Source organism: Schistocerca gregaria, chromosome 8 (genome assembly GCF_023897955.1).
Source record: "Schistocerca gregaria isolate iqSchGreg1 chromosome 8, iqSchGreg1.2, whole genome shotgun sequence".
In the NCBI taxonomy this organism is placed as follows: Eukaryota; Metazoa; Arthropoda; class Insecta; order Orthoptera; family Acrididae; genus Schistocerca; species Schistocerca gregaria.
The window spans coordinates 500,915,790-500,937,287 of record NC_064927.1 but is presented as its reverse complement, the minus strand read 5'-3'; the positions used below and the strand labels follow the sequence as shown (position 1 = coordinate 500,937,287).

General features: G+C 42.6%; 1 protein-coding gene across 3 annotated transcripts in view; it reads left to right on the top strand.

The window, feature by feature from the left end:
• LOC126285359 (protein strawberry notch) overlaps positions 1-21,498 on the top strand; it is a 263,199-nt gene that overhangs the window by 45,278 nt on the left and 196,423 nt on the right. For all 3 annotated transcript variants that reach the window (XM_049984680.1, XM_049984681.1, XM_049984682.1), the window contains 2 exons: positions 3,245-3,338; positions 21,020-21,229. In XM_049984680.1, the coding sequence (XP_049840637.1) occupies positions 3,245-3,338; positions 21,020-21,229 (304 nt within the window). The remainder of the gene's footprint in view (positions 1-3,244; positions 3,339-21,019; positions 21,230-21,498) is intronic.

The following is a 21,498-nucleotide window of genomic DNA, read 5'->3' as shown; positions in this document are numbered from 1 at the left end:
GTCTGGCACTCAGTTTTAGTCTGCCAGGAAGTTTCATTGTGAATAGTGGTTTTAAAAGCGTTACTTTCAAAGTAGATATCCTTTTACGTAAGTTGAACAACGTGCAATAATGTACCATGACTCTCATTTAAAAGTCAACTCTTTGATGATGAGCCATTTAGAAGAATTTCGAACCCTGGAGATCAGACATTTATGTCATTATTAAAAACTTTACTGGCACATTTGTGTGATATATCTTAAAGTGTAACACGCGCAAAAAGATGAACAGTATATGCGAAAGCTTAGCTTCTCTTGCAGCTTGAGACCAATATTATATGTGAAAGCTTTTCTTTTCTTGTAGCAACACTGTGTATATTAATTAAAACTATAAATTTTCCCTGTTTGTGTGTTCGTGCTACTTAACAGTGACGTTGCTGTTGCCTGGCTACATCACGTATCCTATGCTTTGAATATACGCGTCATCGGCTGGCGAGATCACGTGACATGAGCTACGAACGGCTTACAAAAGCGCATCGAATCCTCGATTTCAATTATTCGGAAAGTAACATGCGGTGTTTGGTGTAATTCCAACGTATACTTTCGTAATATGAAAATACACAGCGTACACATTGCTGCACATCAAAGATACACTCCTGGAAATTGAAATAAGAACACCGTGAATTCATTGTCCCAGGAAGGGGAAACTTTATTGACACATTCCTGGGGTCAGATACATCACATGATCACACTGACAGAACCACAGGCACACAGACACAGGCAACAGAGCATGCACAATGTCGGCACTAGTACAGTGTATATCCACCTTTCGCAGCAATGCAGGCTGCTATTCTCCCATGGAGACGATCGTAGAGATGCTGGATGTAGTCCTGTGGAACGGCTTGCCATGCCATTTCCACCTGGCGCCTCAGTTGGACCAGCGTTCGTGCTGGACGTGCAGACCGCGTGAGACGACGCTTCATCCAGTCCCAAACATGCTCAATGGGGGACAGATCCGGAGATCTTGCTGGCCAGGGTAGTTGACTTACACCTTCTAGAGCACGTTGGGTGGCACGGGATACATGCGGACGTGCATTGTCCTGTTGGACAGCAAGTTCCCTTGCCGGTCTAGGAATGGTAGAACGATTGGTTTGATGACGGTTTGGATGTACCGTGCACTATTCAGTGTCCCCTCGACGATCACCAGAGGTGTACGGCCAGTGTAGGAGATTGCTCCCCACACCATGATGCCGGGTGTTGGCCGTGTGTGCCTCGGTCGTATGCAGTCCTGATTGTGGCGCTCACCTGCACGGCGCCAAACATGCATACGACCATCATTGGCACCAAGGCAGAAACGACTCTCATCGCTGAAGACGACACGTCTCCATTCGTCCCTCCATTCACGCCTGTCGCGACACCACTGGAGGCGGGCTGCGCGATGTTGGGGCGTGAGCGGAAGACGGCCTAACGGTGTGCGGGACCGTAGTCCAGCTTCAGGGGAGACGGTTGCGAATGGTCCTCGCCGGTACCCCAGGAGCAACAGTGTCCCTAATTTGCTGGGAAGTGGCGGTGCGGTCCCCTACGGCACTGCGTAGGATCCTACGGTCTTGGCGTGCATCCGTGCGTCGCTGCGGTCCGGTCCCAGGTCGACGGGCACGTGCACCTTCCGCCGACCACTGGCGACAACATCAATGTACTGTGGAGACCTCACGCCCCACGTGTTGAGCAATTCGGCGGTACGTCCACCCGGCCTCCTGCATGCCCACTATACGCCCTCGCTCAAAGTCCGTCAGCTGCACATACGGTTCACGTCCATGCTGTCGCGGCATGCTACCAGTGTTAAAGACTGCGATGGAGCTCCGTATGCCACGGCAAACTGGCTGACACTGACGGCGGCGATGCACAAATTCTGCGCAGCTAGCGCCATTCGACGGCCAACACCGCGGTTCCTGGTGTGTCCGCTGTGCTGTGCGTGTGATCATTGCTTGTACAGCCCTCTCGCAGTGTCCGGAGCAAGTATGGTGGGTCTGACACACCGGTGTCAATGTGTTCTTTTTTCCATTTCCAGGAGTGTATTTCCAAAACGTGTCTTTTTCCTTGAGTTTCGTTTTTTAAAGTGCTAGGAGATTTTACACCCGTATATAAAACCATAACCATTCACAGGATTGATAAGGGAAAATATACTGTCACCCGGGAGAAAGTTTATTTTTAACTGGGAAATCCAGGAATTTTTTTCCTTGTCCACGTTTATACCCTGATACAGTAATGTTTTCATTGTGCACCCACTTCAACATTCTGACAGCTGGGATCTGAGCTGTGAAAAGCTGCAGGCTGCTGTCTTTATTTAGGGTCCTGTCGAATGCAATACTGTGTCATAAAAAAGTCAGACTGACTGCGCGACCTATTGAACAGCGCTGTGTAGAGCACGAGAGATGTTTTCGCCTACGGTATGCTGAAAAACCAAAAGTATCAGAATACACTCTACAAAATGGATGCTGTATTTCATCGATAAGACATCTCTCGTTATACATATTAGTAGTTCCTGGGATAACATCACGGAAGAAGCAATAAAGATGAAAATTTGTGGCAACACTCGCACTTAAGATGGCGGCCTGCAGCTAGACACAGTTGGAACCTGACTGTTGGAAGGTTGAAGTGGGCACTGCAGGTGCGCAGTGTAAACATTACCAAATATGCTGCCAGAGCGAGCAGCACTAATGTCACTGAAGGCAGCACGGCTGTGTAAGGATGGCAGCAGCAGTCATTTGACAATCACCTTGACAGGGGGCCAATGAGCACTAGGTTAAGAACCGTTGGATCGTATATCGCTTGACGTGACTGGAAGCCCGGAAGAATTTTATCGGTACATATTGCCGTGAAACTGTACCTTCGGCAAGTCTGCACTCACATTTCGTAGGAAAAAAATAACAACTAATAAACTGCATGTGTAGGACTATTTTTAAACTGTCACCATTTTCTGATCACTGCCGTAATGTGTCTTAAGAGATACCAATTTCTTGCCATTTTTGAACTAAAAAAAATTAATAAAACTCATTAAAATATGTTTATAATATAATTTCTTTAATTTAGCAATTGAATTGCAGAACAACGAGTCATTTATTTTTATCTTAGTTTCACAATGTTTCTTGCAGTAAACTATAGTAAGAAATTACGGATGACAAAAAAGTGGTAATTAGTATTTACGGGTATTGATGTTCCTATTCTAGAACTTTATAGTTTAGTTTACTGTAATTGATTGGTTTTATAGATGAATGCCCTAAGTGGTGTCCACGAGGAGGAGGAGGTCGATGACGAAGAAATGGGTGTGGCCGAGACATATGCAGACTACATGCCTTCTAAGTGTAAGTACTTCTTCATAAAATTTTTCAAGCTACCCGTGTTTGAAGATTGCTTTGATTTCAAATTTATACACATACAGCTGTAAAATTATTTGGATGAAAACAGTCTTGATCACATGTAAGTTATTTATTTCATGTGGTGATTGGTTTTGATCTCTTATAGGGTCGTCATTAGATTATATTTACTCTGCGAAAAAAATACATTTTCTTAGAGGTCGAAGGGCATGAATACATTCATAAGAATAAAATAGTATGAAAGTATGGCTGATATATCCTTGGCGACAGCAGGAGATGGTAGAGAGGCATGAACAATGCTGCTCACTAAGTCTCAGGCACTCACAGTTTAATAGCGAAAGCTCCGCCCATTGCCCATGGCATAATGTCACTAACAGCCGATGGTTGTGAGATGATGTTCCATTCCATGCAGTTCATCTGAAAAATTTATGATTATTAGATGTTAAGTCATAGAAAAAAAAAAGATGTTTTATATGTTGTACAGGTAGGACAGTGAGGAATTTTCAAATTAGATACTGTGAACATACTTTAAGAACAGCTGGATGTAAATTGGTGTCCAGTCAGCGCATTGTTCCAAACAAGCATTTCAAAGAAGATATACCTCAAAGTTCTTCACATGGCCCCTAAAGGAGTGTTAGTTAATAATTTGGAGGAACTAGAAATCTATATTCATCATATAAAGGAACCATTGTCTCTCCTTAATGAACAGTTAGATTTTAGAGAGAAGTTTTGCTTCAATTTTTTCAATGCATTACTCGAAAACTTCCAGCTTGTCTTGTTTGTAGTTTGTCAGCCTTTTTACTGTCCTTATACAGATTATTTTTTTCACTTGTCCTTTCACCTGTTAAATATTATAATCAAGGATGTATCTGCTTTATATTTTTCATACATTCTACCTTCTTTTTCTGGTAACTTCCATATATTTCTCTCCTTGTTATTTACAGTTGATGAATTGCACTTTCGAGACAATGAAATATGTCGTTATGAATAATATTTTAGGAGTATTCGTTTAACTATGCACACTATACAAGTTTGGTCTACTCATAATTTACGACTGTTATGCCTCTGCTTAACTTAAATTATAGAAGCCAGTACCTTGTTGGGGATTGTCTTAACAAGTAACACTTACTCCATGCCTACATTCAGAACCACACCTTATTGCAAGATAGTCCTCAAATATTTATTCTCTTATACTACTATTCAAGCAACAGTTGCATACTCAAGGTATTTGTGTACCTTAAAGGAGGCAGTAGACTAACAAGATATTTAGCCCTATAGATATTGCTAATAAATAAATAATAATAATAATAATAATAATAATAATATTCTGACCCAGCCATAAATGCGCTTCCAGAGTTCTAAGCAAGTGGGGCTGATTATTATGGCCCATTTTCTCACTTCTTGTGCTACTTATTATTTTAAAATATCGTAATATATCAAAATATTTTTATACTTTTTTATCCATCACCACATATTTACTTCACATCCTTTGAATTTCTTGCAAATATTATTTTACTTTATTTTATTTTATAAGTACCTTACTGCAGGATTGTAGCATTCTGTGTTGGTATTACATTTTATGTAATGTAACTTTTAACTGTACTGTATTGTGATAGTGCTGTCATTAGCTTTGTATTTCTTTCTCAACTCAAATTTGTATATGATTTCCTTTAGTATTTTAGCCCCCCCCCCCCCCTCCCTTGCCTCTCTCTCTCTCTCTCTCTCTCTCTCTCTCTCTCTCTCACACACACACACACACACACACACACACACACACACACACACACACACACTTTTTCCCAATTCTTAGCTGGCCACATTAGGGGAGTTTGACAGTGAATTGACGTCACTTAGTTCAAGTATGATGAACATAGAGCAGTTACGGGCAAAGTTTAAATGGATTGCAAATCATACTCTGGAGAAAAATGCATAGAGTTAGTGGATTGGAGATGTTAAAGACTCACCGTGTCTTAACAACAAAATCCAAAAAAATGTTAAGAGAGCAAAGGCTGTTGCATTCTGAGTCAAAGGAGAATGTGGAAATGGCGACAGGTAAAAGTTAACAAAAACTCCTGAGGATTCTGTCTGGTCACTCGTTGACCAGTCTGGTATGGCAGGAGACAGTAGCAAAAGTACAGGCGAAGTTTTAAATTTCGCGTTCAAGTAATCGTACAGACGTACGTCAGTTGACCGTCGAACAGACTCCCGTACAGAGGACGTCGTAATAAATGTCGTCAGTATAGAGAAACAACTGGAAGAATTGGAAGCAAATAAGTTGCCAGATCCTGTTGGAATCCTTATTCGGTTTTACAAAGCGTAGTCTGCAGTACCGGCCCCTTACTTTCAGTTTGCATTTACTGTGAGTCTGTCGCCCAGCACAAAACCCCGAGCAACTGGAAAAATGTGCGGGCAACTCCTGTCTGTAAGAAGGGTAAAAGAACAGCCCCACAATATTACAGACCAATATCGTGAACATCGGTTTGCTGGAGAATTCTACGACATATTCCCAGTTCAAACGTAATAAAGTTCCGTGGAAAAGCTTTTGTCCAGAAATAAGCGCTTTTTTAGGAATCGTTGCCCGTGTGAAACTCATCTTGCCTTTACTCACATGGTGTCCTGCAAACTGTGGATGCTATGTTGCCAGGTTTCCGGAAAGTGTTCCACACAGTGCCACTCTGCTGACTGTTAAAGCTCTGTAAGGTACGAGAATACGGAGTAGGTTTTATGTGAGTAGATTGAAGACTTCTTAAGTAACAGAACCCAGTATGTTGCCTCAACGGCGAGTGTTCGTCAGATGTGAGGATATCGTTGGGAGTGCCCTAACATGGTGTCAGTAGGGTAACTGTTATTTTCTATATACATAAATTATGTGGCAGACAGGGTGAGCAGCAGTCTGTGACTGTTTGCTGACGATGCCGTGGTGTGTGGGAGGAAGCTGTCAGAGTTGAGTGACCTACAAAAAATTTCTTTTTGTTATGGTGAATGACAGATAGCTATAAATGTAAAAAAGAAAAGGAAAAAAAAAGTAAGTTAATGCTGATCAAAAGAAAAACTGACCCGCAATGTTAAGAGTACAGCACAGTAGTATGCTGCTTGAAGCAGTTGGGTTGATTAAATATATGGTCGTAACATTGCGAAGTGGTACGAAATGAAATGAAATTGAATGGCTGTGTAAGGATTGTAGTAGGGAAGGCAAATGGTCAATTTTGTTTTATTGGGAGATCGACTGTTTTGTTGGGATAATTTAGGAAAGTTTGAGTCATCTGTAAAGGAGACATCATATAGGTCAGTAGTGACAGTTCAAGTGTTTGGGATCTGCACCAGGTCAGTTTAAAGGAATCTGTTGAAGCAATTCAGAGGTGGGCTGCTAGATTTGTGACTAGTAGGTTCAGATGAGAAACAAGTATTACAGAGATGCTTCAGGGACCTGAATGGGATTCACTGGATGGTAGGTGACATTCTTTTTGGGGAGCACTATTGAGAAAATTTAGAGAACTGGCATTTAAGGCTGACTCAGAACGATTCTGCTACCACCAACATACATTTCATATAAGGAACATGAAGGTAAGATTAGCGTTAGTACGGAGGTATAAAGACAGACGTTTTTTCCTCGCTTTATTTGTGAGTGGAACGGGAAAGAAAATGACTAGTAATGGTACAGGATACCTTCTACCGAGCACCTTACTTTGGTCTATGGAGTATGTGATGTAGATGTAGATGAGAGAGGAGAATGGAAATAGGGGGTGACAGGGGGAAGAGTATCTGTATGGGAGGGAAAGACAGCCAGGGATTGGGAGAGGAATACGTCAATAGTAAGCTTGTCCTGTGACACCAGCAGGGGCAGCTGTGTGTGATACAGAGTAAAGTGGCTATTTGGGGGGGGGGGGGGGGGGCATGAAGCAGAGGAGTTGAGAGACTGTGAAGAGGACAATGTTAGTGCAGATTAACAGGGTAAAGAGCGAGGTGCAGAGGACGCCTACGGGAAGATAGTGGCTTTCGAGACATTGTTGTGAGGACAATTTCCATCTCTACAACTGGAAGAAGCTGGTATTGTGTTAGGGGTTAGGTTCCAGAAGGTACCAACTGAGAACAAATAGTAAAGTATTTTGTATTGATATTGAGATGACGGTGTGGTGGCTCACATACTCACATTCCCGTAGTGTGCAACTGGGAACGCCTGGGTGAGGATTTTCTCGTTTCTATGGTGTTAAGAAGTACAGCCTGTACCTGGGTCGTAACCTAGCCAAACACTGGTTTTAAGTGCTTCTTGGTGCAAATTTATGCAAACAAATTTGTGTCTTACTGTATATAGTTGATGATGGGGAAGTCCAGGATGGAATAACTACAATATGAAAAGGATAGATTGATTCTCACCACATGGAGGAGGCACTGAATTGCAGGCAGACATAGTGAAAAAAACTGCTTAAATAATTATGCTTTCAGGCAAAGTTCTTGTTCCAAACTAGCTCTCTCTCTCTCTCTCTCTCTCTCTCTCTCTCTCTCTCTCTCACACACACACACACACACAAGGCCACTGTGTCTGGGCATAGGTGCCCAACTATAACACTGTCTGGCATGAGCAGCAATCTGCTGGGGTAGGTGGTGGTGGTGGTAAGGAGAAGGCATGGATTGGGAGGGGGAGGAAGTGCTGCCTTTGGAAGCATGCAGGGATATGGTGGTGACTCAATAGTGCTTTTAGGTGCAGGGGGGGGGGGGGGGAGAAGTACTGAAGGAGAAGAGACTAGTAAGTGTGTTGGTGGGGGAGGAGTGGGAGCAGGGAAGGAGACAAGTAGATGGAGGACAGAGACTAACAAAGATTGAGCCCAGGGGCTGACAGAAACAAAGAATATGTTGTAAAGAGAATTCCTTCCTACCTGCACAGTTCAGAAAAGCTGGTGGTGGTAGAGGGTGTCCAGACAAAACAGGCTTTCAGTCAGTCATTAAAATGTAGCCCATTGTGTTGGGCAGTATGGTCAGAAAATGGGCGGTCCTGCTTTCAGTTGGCCACAGTGTGGTAGTGGGTATCCGTGTGGACAGGTATGTTGTTAGTTGTCATGCCAACATTGAAAGCCGTGCAGTAGTTACAGATTAGTTTGTAGATTACATGACTTCTCTCACAGGGAGAGCTGCCTTTGATGGGATAGGTGATGCCTGTGACATGACTGGTGTAGGTGGTCGTAGGAGCATTGCATGGGGCAGGTCTAGCATCTAGGTTTATAACAGTGATATGAGCTGTGAGGCGAGTGGTTGGCAGCAGCTTTGGACTGGGGATGGGGAAGCATATTATGTATGTTCAGTGGCCAGCAGAATACCACTGTGGGAGGAGTGGGGAGCATAGTGAGTAGCAAATCCCTCATTTCAGGCCACGACAACAGGTAGATGAAACTACCACGAAGATGTGATTCAGTTGATCCAGTCCCGGTTGGTACTGAGAAATGAGAAGAATGCGTATTTGTGGTTGGAAAGTTGATATGCAGGAGGTGGTAGGTACTGGAAAGATGAGGCACAAGAGACCTGTTTCTGGACAAGGTTGAGAGGGTAATGCTTATCCATGAAGGCCTCAGTGAGACCCTTGGTTTATTTTGAGATGGCTTGCTCATCACTACAGATGTGCTGGTCACAGGTGGCTGGGTTGTATGGAAGCGTATTCTTGGCACGGGAAGGGTGGTAGCTGTCGGGGTGAAGCTATTGTTGCTGGTTGGTAGTTTGATGTGGATAGAGGTAGCCATCCTAAAGACATTAAAGAGGGTGATTTGTGTGGATGAGGAGGACAAGGTAAAGCGAATGAGGGGGAAATGGTGTTTTGAGGTTCTGGAGGAATGTGGACAGGGTGTCCTCACCTTTGGTCCATGTCACAAAGATGTAATTAGTGAATCAATAAGGTGAGGGGTTTGCGATTCTGGGTGGTGAGGAAGGAGTCCTCCAGATGGGCCACGAATAGGTTGGCATAGGATGGTGCCATGTGGGTGCTCATTGCTGATTTGTTTGTAGGTTATGCCTTTAAAGGAGAAGTAGATGTTGGCCATGGTGGCCAGGAAGGAGGTCGTAGGCTCTGAGTCAATCAGTTATTGGGAAAGGTAGTGTTCAATAACAGCAAGGTCACAGATGTTGGGTATGCTACTATTGTCGACAGTGGCAAGCAGGGCCCTGGGTTGTAAAGGAATGGAAGTTGTGGACAGTCAGTGGAGGAAACAGTTGGTGCCTTTTAGCAGGCTTTTAATTGTGCCAGTCTGCAACTCAATTCCTCATCTCTGCTGTGCATAGCAATCTACGTGTACATATTTGATGCATATTTGTGTCCCACGAATGGTGACCCTGCAAGCTAATATCCCAAAGATGTTCGGGCTCACATGCAGTTTGTCTTCGTCGAAGTGTCGTAGCTCAAACTCGTCTAGGCATTGAACTGCACGTATTGCATTACATGCCCAAAATTAGACATTTGTGATCCTTTGGTTAAATTGTCTGCCTGGTGGCAATTTTCGAAATACAAAGTTAACATAACATATAATAACAGTAATAATAATATCACAAACTAAATTAACGACCCATAAATGATTTAGGTCACACAGTTCCAATTTGGTTAGAATAATGTTTATTTAGAAAGCAAACTAATAGTGACAGTGGTTGTATTTAGAGTTTCTGTTACACTCGGGCACATATCCATTTGACACAGTTTTATTCTTCACAATCTCATCGTGAAACACAAGTCCAGTAATCGACCTCCTTAACTACATGAAGAATTAGAGTTCACACCAGGTGCTCACCGCTCAGAGACTAAGTCCCATGATACCACACAATGCGAAATTTTCTTAGTCGTTTCACTTCCTAGCTGCCTGAAGACCGACTGTCCACTTTCGCCTCTCAATCCGAACTGTGCCTTTGGTGTCTGCTGACTGCTTTTGCGTTTCCACCAGCTCTCCCCCTCTGCCCATCCGTGTCCGCTTCTCCTGTGTGCTGAACGTCCTCGCTCAACTAACTAGGGCAGTACCCTTTCCTGAAGCCATCCATCTGATTGGCTACAGCTTATTTGACATTATTTTTCATTTTAACATGTTTAAATAATCAAAGCTTGATCACTTTCACTTTCTAAATAAAGTAACAATAATATCAGTTACATAATAAACATTAAATTATTTTACATAAAACCAATACAATTTCCTTCTTAGCTTTGGATGTCACAGCCAGTAGCATTGCATCAATGTTCTTTCTGATAAATAAATAAAGAACAAAAGTAACTATTATGCACTAAACCTTACAACAAATATTCTATTACCTAATGATTCCATAAGGTGTCATGCTGTCATGGTTCAATGTGTTTTGTGTGGAGGGAATGATGATCTGATGCTTAACTGAAAATACTGATAATTTAAATTTACTATATCTTTTATACACACAAAGTTACAGAGTTGATATTTACAACATTTGCCATTTTAATAGAGCGCTTCTATATGAAATGTCGCTGGTTAATTTCACTTTAACGGTAAATCCTAAACTATTATAGATATGATCAGTGTTCAAGTTTTATTGGGTCACCATGAAATTTTGTGGGGGATGGTAGATTGAAATTACTGTGGCTTCATTCCCTGCATTACTACAGAATTAAATAACTTTCATAAATGTTTCCCATTATGGCCGATCTTAGGCCCGCCATATTTAACACTGCTACGTCTCCTCGGTCACAAATGGCTTCTACTGGGATCCCCTATGACATAGGTGCTCGTCTGTCTAACTCGCACACTACAGTGCTTAGGCCTCAATAGACAATAAACGCCTGTGAGTTTCACCACCTCGTGGTGAATCTGCGCTCGTTGTGGCATGCGGTTCTGGACTACTGGGTTCGTTTCACAGTTCCTGTAGGCTTACTCTTGCGATCATATATTTAAATGAGAGTGCAATGCTCATTAACTCACAACCCCAATACAAGAATGTAAACTTTACGGGTACACGGCCAAAGTATGAAAATTGAGCAAGAATTGAGTGTCGAAAATAACCAGCTGGTTGGCAGTGCGGTCTCAGCTCTCTGAGACTGCAAGTGTGTGCGTGTGCCCGCGCGCCTGTGTGCGCGCGCCGAAAGCTTTAATTGTGTGAATCTTTTTATTGTGCCTATCGTGACTCAGCATCTCTGCTATATGGTGAGTAGCAACCTTCCTTCTCTGATATTGTTGAAAATAACCAATAGTGGAGTGTGGTACCCTCTGCCACATACCATCTGGTGGCTTATGGAGTATGTATGTAGATGTGTAAATGGAAGTGGCAGCACCCTGCAGCTGGAAGGGTGAACCTGCCAGCAATGATAACTTGATGGACAACTACAACAATTCGAGAAAGTCACAACTTTTACAGTTTTTAGTTGACACAGGTTCAGACGTGTGTGTGTTTCCACAGGTACTTGTGTGGCAGTGGGAGTTGTCTGACAACATAGATATAATTGCTGCAGAAATTCCCCTAACGCCCACCCCCACCTGCCCACCCCACCCATCAACAGCTTTAGCAACCCGTGACTGAGTTACAGAAGAAATTTTGAGTGGCTTTTTGTTATCACCAATCTCATTTATCCTCTTATAGGCTTGGATTTTCTGTTGTACAACATTGTGTACAGCTAGTGATGTCTCAGACTGATTAATTTAAGTAAAATCTGCTGACCAACTAATTAAATTTAGTGATCCGACAGTGCTTTGTGTCACAGCAGTGCCCAAATTTTTAACAGAATTCCAGTATATCACACATTCAGCAAGTGTACCGGCCCCCATTACAGCTGGCTCTCCTGTCTTCCCTCGACCATGCCAGCTCGGTTGTGAAAACTCCAGACTGCTGAGGTGCCATTACAAGCTGTGTGAGGAAAGTAATGAGACTGATTTTTTTTATGTACCAAAGATTTTATTTTTTCAAACACTATTGTCCCCTTCAGAGTAATTCCCTTTGGCAAATATACACTGGCAGCAGTGCTGAAGGGCTTCAACTGGTTTGGCCTTTAACATTATGGTGACATTTTTTTTTAATGTTCTCCAGAGTCTCAAAATTACGTCCTTTTAAGGCATTTTTCAACTTCAGGAAAAGAAAAGTTAAAAGGACACAGATCAGGTGAATAGTGAACTGTGGAACTACAGGAATGCCTTTTAAGGTAAAAAAATTCCATGACGCAAGTGGCCGTTCGACATGCGGCATTGTCACGATGCAGCATACAGAGTACTTGCAATGTTCGGGCTCATTTTTCTGGAGCCTTTGAGGACATATTTGTGAAAACACGTGGTTGACAGTTTGTCCTAGGAAACGAATTTTTTATGCATGATACCCCTACTATCAAGAAAGCAAATTCTTTGACTTGCCCATTTGAGTTTTTTGGTCAAGGAGATGTCTTATTGTCTACTCCTGACTTGGCTGCTTTGTCTCAGGATTGCCCCATACGATCAGACGAACAAACCATTTGTGGTCATTGGCAGTCCTCTTGGGATGATCAATGTACACGTTTCTTCTAGTGTCCTGCTCAGTTGTGAGGTTTTACGTTACCATTTTGGCATGTGCAAATCTTCGGTCAAAATTTGTATGTGGTGAAATTGTTTAACAGGTCACCCATTATCCTTATTATTAAACGTTGGCTGAAAACACATACATTTGAGGTTTTCATTGGTTTTTGAAGCTGAAGGTTTCCCTGAGTGAAGTTCATCTTCAGCATGTTCTTGGCCTTCCAACAGTGATTAGTGCCAGTGAAAAACTTGTCCTCTTGATAAGAAATGGTCCCCTTGGCCTGTTTGAACTTTCCAAAGAAACACTTGCGGATTCCCCAAGTTTAACACAAAACTTGATTGCAAAACTTTGCTCTAAATTCTGCTACTCCATTTTCGTAACACACAACAAAAACACAACTTTACTGGCTGCACTCTCAAAAGTCACATGATGGCTGTAAGGAGCTGAAACTTGGACTGAGCGTCTGGAAGGGAAAAGCACTCTGATCTACACAAGTAGAACAACACACTGTTGCCAGATCTCTTGCAATGTTGTCAGTTCCTTTACTTTTGTCATACTCATTGTAGACACAGTGGTATGGGCAGACCGTCAGAAAGCACATGGGTGTTCCCTCTACACTTGGAAGCAAAGCCAGTCAGTTGGTACCTGTTCAGCGATTGTGGAGAATCGAGTACTCGGATGATTCCGGAGCATCACGTGGTACGAAACACTGGAAATCTTGTGCGTCATCTTTCTGATGGTGCTGTATTTTCCGTGCTGGATGTGATGAGGCCAGGGGATATACACAAAATGGCAATAATGAACTGTTTGAATACTCATATGAGTCTCACAAGCTGTGCATTGTTGTACTGACTTTTCAAAGATCTATTGGTGGTGCGCTAAGCAGCCCAGTCTCCTCTGTCACCTACATTGGTGGTGTGCTAGTGGCCTCACCTTTATCAGAAGAACACAAAGACAATTTAGGAGAAATTTTCCTCTGTTTCACCAACTCTGGAATGCTGCCGAATCCCACCAAAGCGTTATCAGTACTATGTGAGTGAGTTTTGTCAGATTCGAGGTATGTGCTACCAGCGTGTGCTAAACTTGGAAGCAGATGCCACTTTGGTCGAGTATCTGGTGTTGACGACAGTGGGATAACTGTGTGGGTACCTAGCTACGATAACCTCGTTCATACTGCTGGTGTCATGGTGCCATTCCTAGCTGTTGTAGCTTGCTCCACAGTGCATATTTCCTCACATCTAACTTGTGGGTGAACCTCATCCAAGTTGGATTTCGCTGCTCACACATCCTGTTGCCGTAGCCCCCCTTGACAATCTTTACAAATGCTTCAGCCCATTCTGTGGGTGCAGTTCTGCTTCTGTGTGTCAGTGGAGCTGTTAAACCGTACGGCTATTCTTCAGAAAAACAATGCTCGGGGCCACCATTTTATACAGAGAAAACAATGCTCGGGGCCACCATTTTATACAGAGTTCGTAACTGCCTATGGGGTCATAAAGTGTTACATTTTTTGACTGAAGCGCGCTAACTTGCTGCTTATGCCAACCGTCGCTCACTGAAATTTGCAATCTCGGGATAACTGGCAGACAGATTTCAATGAGATGTAACCATTTAGAATGATAATAGAACAGGAGAGTGTGCTGTGAGGATTGGTAGCCCATCAATTGTGCCACTGACCAGTGTCAGGCACTAACTTAAGGGTGAACTTTGACAACTTTGATGAAGCCACGTGCCAACTTTGGTCACACTACCTACATACGAACACACCACCGTGCCGCTGTGTACTTGAGTACGCATGTGTACTTAGTAATCCAGGTATCCGCACTACAAGGGCACCAGTTACGCCAGGTTTGGACAAGTGTGTGGAGAGCCTGCTGCTCGTGGACCCAGAAAAGTGACTTGCAAGAAGTGCAAAGAGAGACAGTAGACAGATACTGTTCGGAAACTTCGTTACTCCCCAAGCAAGTTTTGCACACTTGTTTGTAGATCTTGTTGGCTCTCTGTCTGTTTCTCAGAAATTCCACTTCTACCTAGCAGTGATCTATAGGTTCGTGGTGTGTCCAGAAATTTCAGTACTGCGAGATCAGACCTTAGGTTGGACAGTACATTTCAGAGGCCCAGAATAGATGACATTGGCTGGTGTTCCCAGTGGATGCAATGGTTTCTGTACTGTGACACAATTGTACGTTGCTCACCTCTGTAGGATGACACCATATCACACTGTTTCCTATGGTATGGTAGAATGACCTTACCGCTGCTTAAGTGGGTTCGTATTGAACCTCTGGAAGAAGATGGCATAGTTGTGACTGACATCTGCCTTATGGCATAAGAAACTAGCTCTGTCTGTTTTCGCAGACCTAGCCATGTGAAACAGCTTTTTTTGCACGAGACCTGTTAGCTAAAGCTTTGGAGCTGCCTTACAGAGTCCTCTGGCTGAGGACACTGATTTTCCAGGTAAAAGAGGAAAAGAAAGATCGCCTCTGTCAAATGGCGTAAACTGCCACACCCAAGTGCCTAGAAATTGACGAATCGCAGTTTGCTACCTTGTGGACCCCTGTCTGTACCTCCTCCTGGCGACTCGACTGGCTGCCACCACAGTAGGGGGCACAGCTTCCGTACCGGAGTCAAAATCGAGAAATGGTGGCAAAGCTATGACAGGATATGGATGGTGAGTGCAGTTCTGTTTAGATCAAAGGGTAATTCTATAACACAGTAGTTATTTAGGGGAACCAAGCGGAGTCCCCTGTATGTTGTCAGTATTGTGTTGTGGAACCTGTAGAACGTCTTTGGACACTAATAAAACATTATTAATAATTTAATATTTATTTGTTCAGCTTTGCTCAGCTTACGCCTTATGCCAGTGACATGGTGAAATTCAACTTGTGCGACTATCATAGAAGCTGCTACATCAGCAATTCAGCAGAAGTCTTGCCAGCTGCCAAATAGCTGGTGAAGCCATCATGTGAGATGAAGGCTGCAGACTGCATGACAGCGTCCTCGATCCTTCTCCAGGAAATGACTGTGACCTGTAGTGACCCATCAGGATGTACTGTGATGTCAGAAGTTGTATAGTCGGCTGATCTGGCCCCCACTGGACAGGTAGGCACTTGGCACCCAGAGGTGCCTGCAGCAATGATCACGAACAGACACACTGGATGGCCCACTCACCCAGCAGTGATGATGGCGTTGGTGCAACAACACGACAAGATGTCCTGGTGGCTGAAGGCCCTCAGTCTCCCTATCAGTGACACGGTAGGGGCCAGTGCGAAGTCCCCCGAGTGGCTGGTAGTGGTTACTCTGATGTTGTCATTTCGGGAACGTCAACCAGTGTGTTCACAAGAAGTGTCGGAACATTTAATATACAATATATTGTAATGATCATCAAATCGAGTGCTTTGGTATGAATGCCGTTGATCCTAATGACTGACTGAACTTATAACTAGAGAACTGCAGTTTTTATGGAGACAGACGAGAGCAATGATGTGAGTCTCCACTCGTAATGACTGAACGTGGCCTGCTTCTTTACTAGTGGTCAGTAATCCTCTGTCCACTATGTTTGCTCTGTCTAGTCTCTGATATACATTATTGCATCTGAGGTATAGCTTGTTGCTACATGTAATAAAAGCTACTGCATAGCTGTGTCACCACATCTGCCTGGTGTCGCCTGTGGCTGTGCTGGTGCAAACTTAAGAAAAAATTTAATTTCTTCCCTTTTTCAACTCTGTTGCACAACAATTAACGTTTTTGGTTGCTAAGTGCCCCACACTTCCACATCGAGCAGTCGGCAAAGTCAGGGCAGGGATTTACTCTGTACTGTGGAAGACTGACTGTGGCAAGAAGTGCAGTCTGCACCCATGCGGTGACCCGACAGTGACATTAGTTGTAAGCACTACTGTGTAACAAGTTCTGCAAATAAATATTTGTGCTGCAATATATAATCTATACGCACTTATATCTTTTGGCAGTTTGCCAGGGCGAGGTAGTCTTAGACAGTGGCAAGGCCACGAGTGTGGTGAATGATAGTGTGTAGAAAGCTGGAATTGACAGTGCATATATCCAGTAGGTTAGGGGCTATTGATAATTTAGAGGGAACAGAAGAAAAAGTTCGTGTCCTCGTCAGCTGCTAACAGAGGACCGGACGTGTCGGTCTACCAGAGTCAAAATCCTTTGTTGGAGTGCATTAACTGGCTACAGTGAGAAATTGAGGGCGGTCAGGTTTACAGATTTTGGGAAGCACAGGTGTGATAGGCGTGCAGAGAATAATTAGAGTGAGGAGACGGATGGATTTGGGGAGAGATTCTGGACTGGATCTCGGGATTTGAGTAGTGCAGAGCACCCACCGACCTGGGGTGGGAGGTATGTGGTAGGTAGTGGCATGATGTGTGTGTTGTTGCGACAGAGGTGGGCGAGGAAGTTCTTTCAGTAAAGCGTCTTTTGGAGGTGTTTTTCCACTTCTGGAACCGACTCCTTTACTAGAAGAAGACTGGAAATTTTTATTTTACTGAGGATGAAGCTTTTTCTCTCGCAAAACATGTAATGAAACCTTGAACTCATAGACAATTAACTAATGAAGGGTACATGTTTAATTGCAGATTATTCAAGGTAAGAAGGCCTTTCGAATGTTCTTTCGGTATGGTAGTGTCAAAGGTCCTTTTATTGGATATTTCAGTAAATTTCGACGTGAATAAAATTGGTGTGATAGTTCAAACTATTAATTTTTTTTAATAACGTTATATGCATTCATGGTAGAGTACATTAAAAGTAATCTATGCAGCACAATAGAGACAACTTCTTGAGAATTTAAATTAAAAGCCAGAAAATTACAACGAACAGTGCTGTGGAGTTCTCTTTTAAAAGAAGTGTTTGTGTGGTTACATACTGAAAGGATCTAAATTTTATCAGATCCAGCATATCAATTAAGATTTACAGAGAAGTTTTATTTTTATGTGGTCCTGTATCTTATGTCTCTTCCAGAGACACATTAAACAAATTTAAATTACTGTACCTGTCTCGGATATTTCATGTGCTCTGATATTTCCCATACGTTATCTCTATCATTCCTGTTGCTCTGTTTGGCACTGTGATTGTAAATACTTAGATATTTCTCAACAAGGACAACAAAATGAATTGTGAACTCTGGATCATCTCTCATTTTCACACACTCAGAGACAAGTTGCACAACCGAAACAGAATTTGCTTTGTGAAGTATCACTTGCAGAGACATAGAGTGTAGCAAACTGTGGAGTACATCATACGTGTCTGACAGTGGCGTGGCATGCCACATATTCGTCTGCCAGCGGTATGGCGTGCCGTACAACTTAGACAGGTTGTACCGGTCTAGTAGGCACTGCTCTTATTATACTGTGTATGTTTCATCTGAACTTTCAAGCTTTGAGTGCCTTGTTCAATGCCATGTGCCACAGCACTTGCCACTTCACCCTCGTGGGCACCCTGTGTGTGTGGGTGCACACGCGTTCTCTTTCCAGTGTTTGTATTCCATTCAGGGCTTTCAAGATCATAGAAATTTGTGTAATAATTTTCATTGTTTTAGTTGATAAATTGGAAAAAACAGGCCCTTTTATTCTATACAAGCAATTTCAATTTCTTGTTACTTCACACACACACACACACACACACACCTACCTCTTGTTTCATCCAAGTTATTTTTGTATTACCATGGGAAGTTAGCAGTTCAGCAAATGTTTTGGCTTGCAATTCAATATTCTATAGATTTTCAGCAAATCAACTTAGTAGTTTCATGCGATGTCTGAATCTTGATATTTAACTTGTAATTCTATTAAAAATATTCCAGTTTTCAATTACTTTTACACAATTCCAGTTGATGAAAATCAGCATAATAGTGTGTGATCTTTTTTTTCTTTCTGCCACTTCCAGACAAACACAGAGAGTGTTTGTCAGTCATTGGAACTCCTATATGAAGCAGGTAATGGGAGCCCCTCGGAGAAATAACAGGCACATTAGGAAAGAAGCTGAGTAGACACACTGTACATCTGCCGGGAGGTCTTGTCAGATGTGTGGATGAGGCTCTGCAGTGACTGTTGAACGCTCTAAATGCAACTGGTGCCCCATAGTAGCTCTTGTCGGTGTGAGTGAAACTTGCCGCTTTGGGTTCTCAGCTATCGTCAGTTTGTTTCGGCTGTCAGCTGAGTTGGTGAATTGGCAAAGGTAGCTAGCACCGCATACGAGATGCGAAGTCTCACCTTACTATTTGTAGCACCAATCACAGTCCTCTGGTTTGGAGAACTCTCACTTCACTATTTTTAGCATCGATCACAGTCTTCTGGTTTGGAGAGGAGTGGATGGTCTAAACAGAGGCTCAGATGATTCTGTTATGGTTTGGGTTGTGAATGTCTTGACCTGTTGGATCAAGAATTGTGTGAATGAAGTGGCTACTCAGCAGAATCTGTATGATTTCCATATTTTTTTGTCAGAGCAGCACCTCCTTCAGATCAAAGAGTAATTGCCTGTGGAAATCGGAGACAGATCAGCCACATTATTCTCAAGAATGTTCATCCTCGCAGCTTGGAAAAAAAGAGTGTGTTATTAGTAAACTGCAGGAGCATCCATAGTAACTCAGTCTCACTTTTTAAATGTAACAATACCCACATAATATTAGGGACAGGAAATGGAAATGAACAGCTGCAAAATACATAATTCAGTTTGAAATATATATTTAAGGTGCAGTCTAGGTGCCAGTATATTAATTGACTGTAAAGAGCTGTCTTATCTAGTGAGGTTATTACTATTACAGATTCTAAATGTGCAATGGTCTGGGTAAAGGTAATAATCAAAGGTGGGTCAGATGTGATCTTTGCATTCTAGCCCACCGGCTTCAGGAGCTGTAATGGCAGAGCACTTAGACAACTTGGAGAGTATAATGAGTTACTTTCCTAATCACAGTGTGATAATACGGGGAGACTTGAACTTGCTGGCAATGGAATGGGAGAGTCCTGCAGTTAAACTGGTGCCAGAGAAAGTGATTCAGGTGAGATCTGTATCTTTTATCTGAAAATTACGTTGTGCAGATCATTAAAGACAAACACATGAGGCAATGCCTTTTGACCTTCTAGTAACTAACAGACCTGAACTGTTCAAATCAGTTAATATCAATGAGGGCATCATAAGGCTGCAGTAGCATCAATGACTATGGGTGTTACACAGAATGTTGAAAAAAAGATAGGAAAATATTTGGTTAGCGAGAGTGACAGGATACAAATTGCAGAGTCAACATCAAATATTCAACTCTGAGGATGAGGATGAAGATGTGGAGCACATAAGGATAAAACTTAAAAGTACTAAACAATATGTGTTGGACAAGTATGTGACAGGCGGTGATTGGTGAAGCAGCTGGCAGCAGACTGAGAACATTAATATATGTAACATATTGCTCATAAATAGGCAAAGAGAATACGCTGATATTAGATTACGCTGTTGGCGAGATATCGCTGGAAACAGTAAGTACTGAAAAATCGTAGCAGTAACCTTCTGGAATGGCAATGATAACAAACAGCGGGAAAAACAGGTGTGAGATACATTTACTGAGAAAACGTTCAGGAAATGTAATTAAGCCACCAAAGAAGTGGCTTGGTTTTAGTCGGGAACCTTACCTAGCAGGATCGGTAGAAGTTACAGAGAAGATATGATGACAATCAGCGTGTTTTGTCACAGATCTTTTGCTCGACGTGAGAGTGTTATGGAGGTGCTCGACAAACTCTGGTGGCAGACACTACGAGAGAGGCGTTGAGCATCTTGGTCAGGTTTACTGTCATTGTCCTGAGAGCATTTGAAAAAGAGTTGGGTGATGTATTATTTCCCCACAGATGTCTCGTGAAATTATTGCAACGAGAAAGTGACAGATATCAATCTCATACAGAGGTTTATCAACAGTTGTTTTTCCCATGCATCATTTCCGAACTTTACGTGAAAGAGAGCTAAAGAAAGTGGTACCAGAAGTACGCATCACCACACACTGTGATGTGCTTTTAGAGTATGGATGTAGGTGCAGGTGTCAATTGTAATGTGGTCATTGACCTAAAAAATACCTCTTGTTTTTACACTTTAAGATTGTGTTTAGTCTTTGTTAGTGCATTGTTTTTGTAGAAGAAGTTGCAGAAAAAAGTTATGAATTGTAAATGTATACATCCATTTTTTGTGCATGTGTTTGATTTGTTCTGTTTTTTAAACAGTGAAACTGGGAAGGAAACATCCAGATCCTGTTGTGGAAACTGCATCACTGTCCAGTGTAGAACCAACGGACGTGTGGTACACTGTGTCACTGCCTGACGAAACGATTCGCTCCGGGGCTCTATCAGCTCTTCAGCTCGAGGCTATAACCTATGCCTCCCAGCAGCACGAGCATTTCCTACCTGATGGAACCCGGGCTGGCTTTCTTATAGGTATGGTACTTCAGCAAGTTAATTTTTATCTGATAATACTCATATTCTGAAATATAGTTACAAAATCCTAAATGTAATTTTAGTTAATATTTAGGAGTAAAGGAGAAAACCTACCAAACAGTGGAGATTTCAAGTTTTCAAAAAGCACACAAAATACAGTGATAATTTCCTGGGTTTTGGACAAATTCTTGAAAGAGCTAGAGTACACATACCTACGCAAGCACATGCAACCCCCCCCCCCCCCCCCTTTTCACACACACACACACACA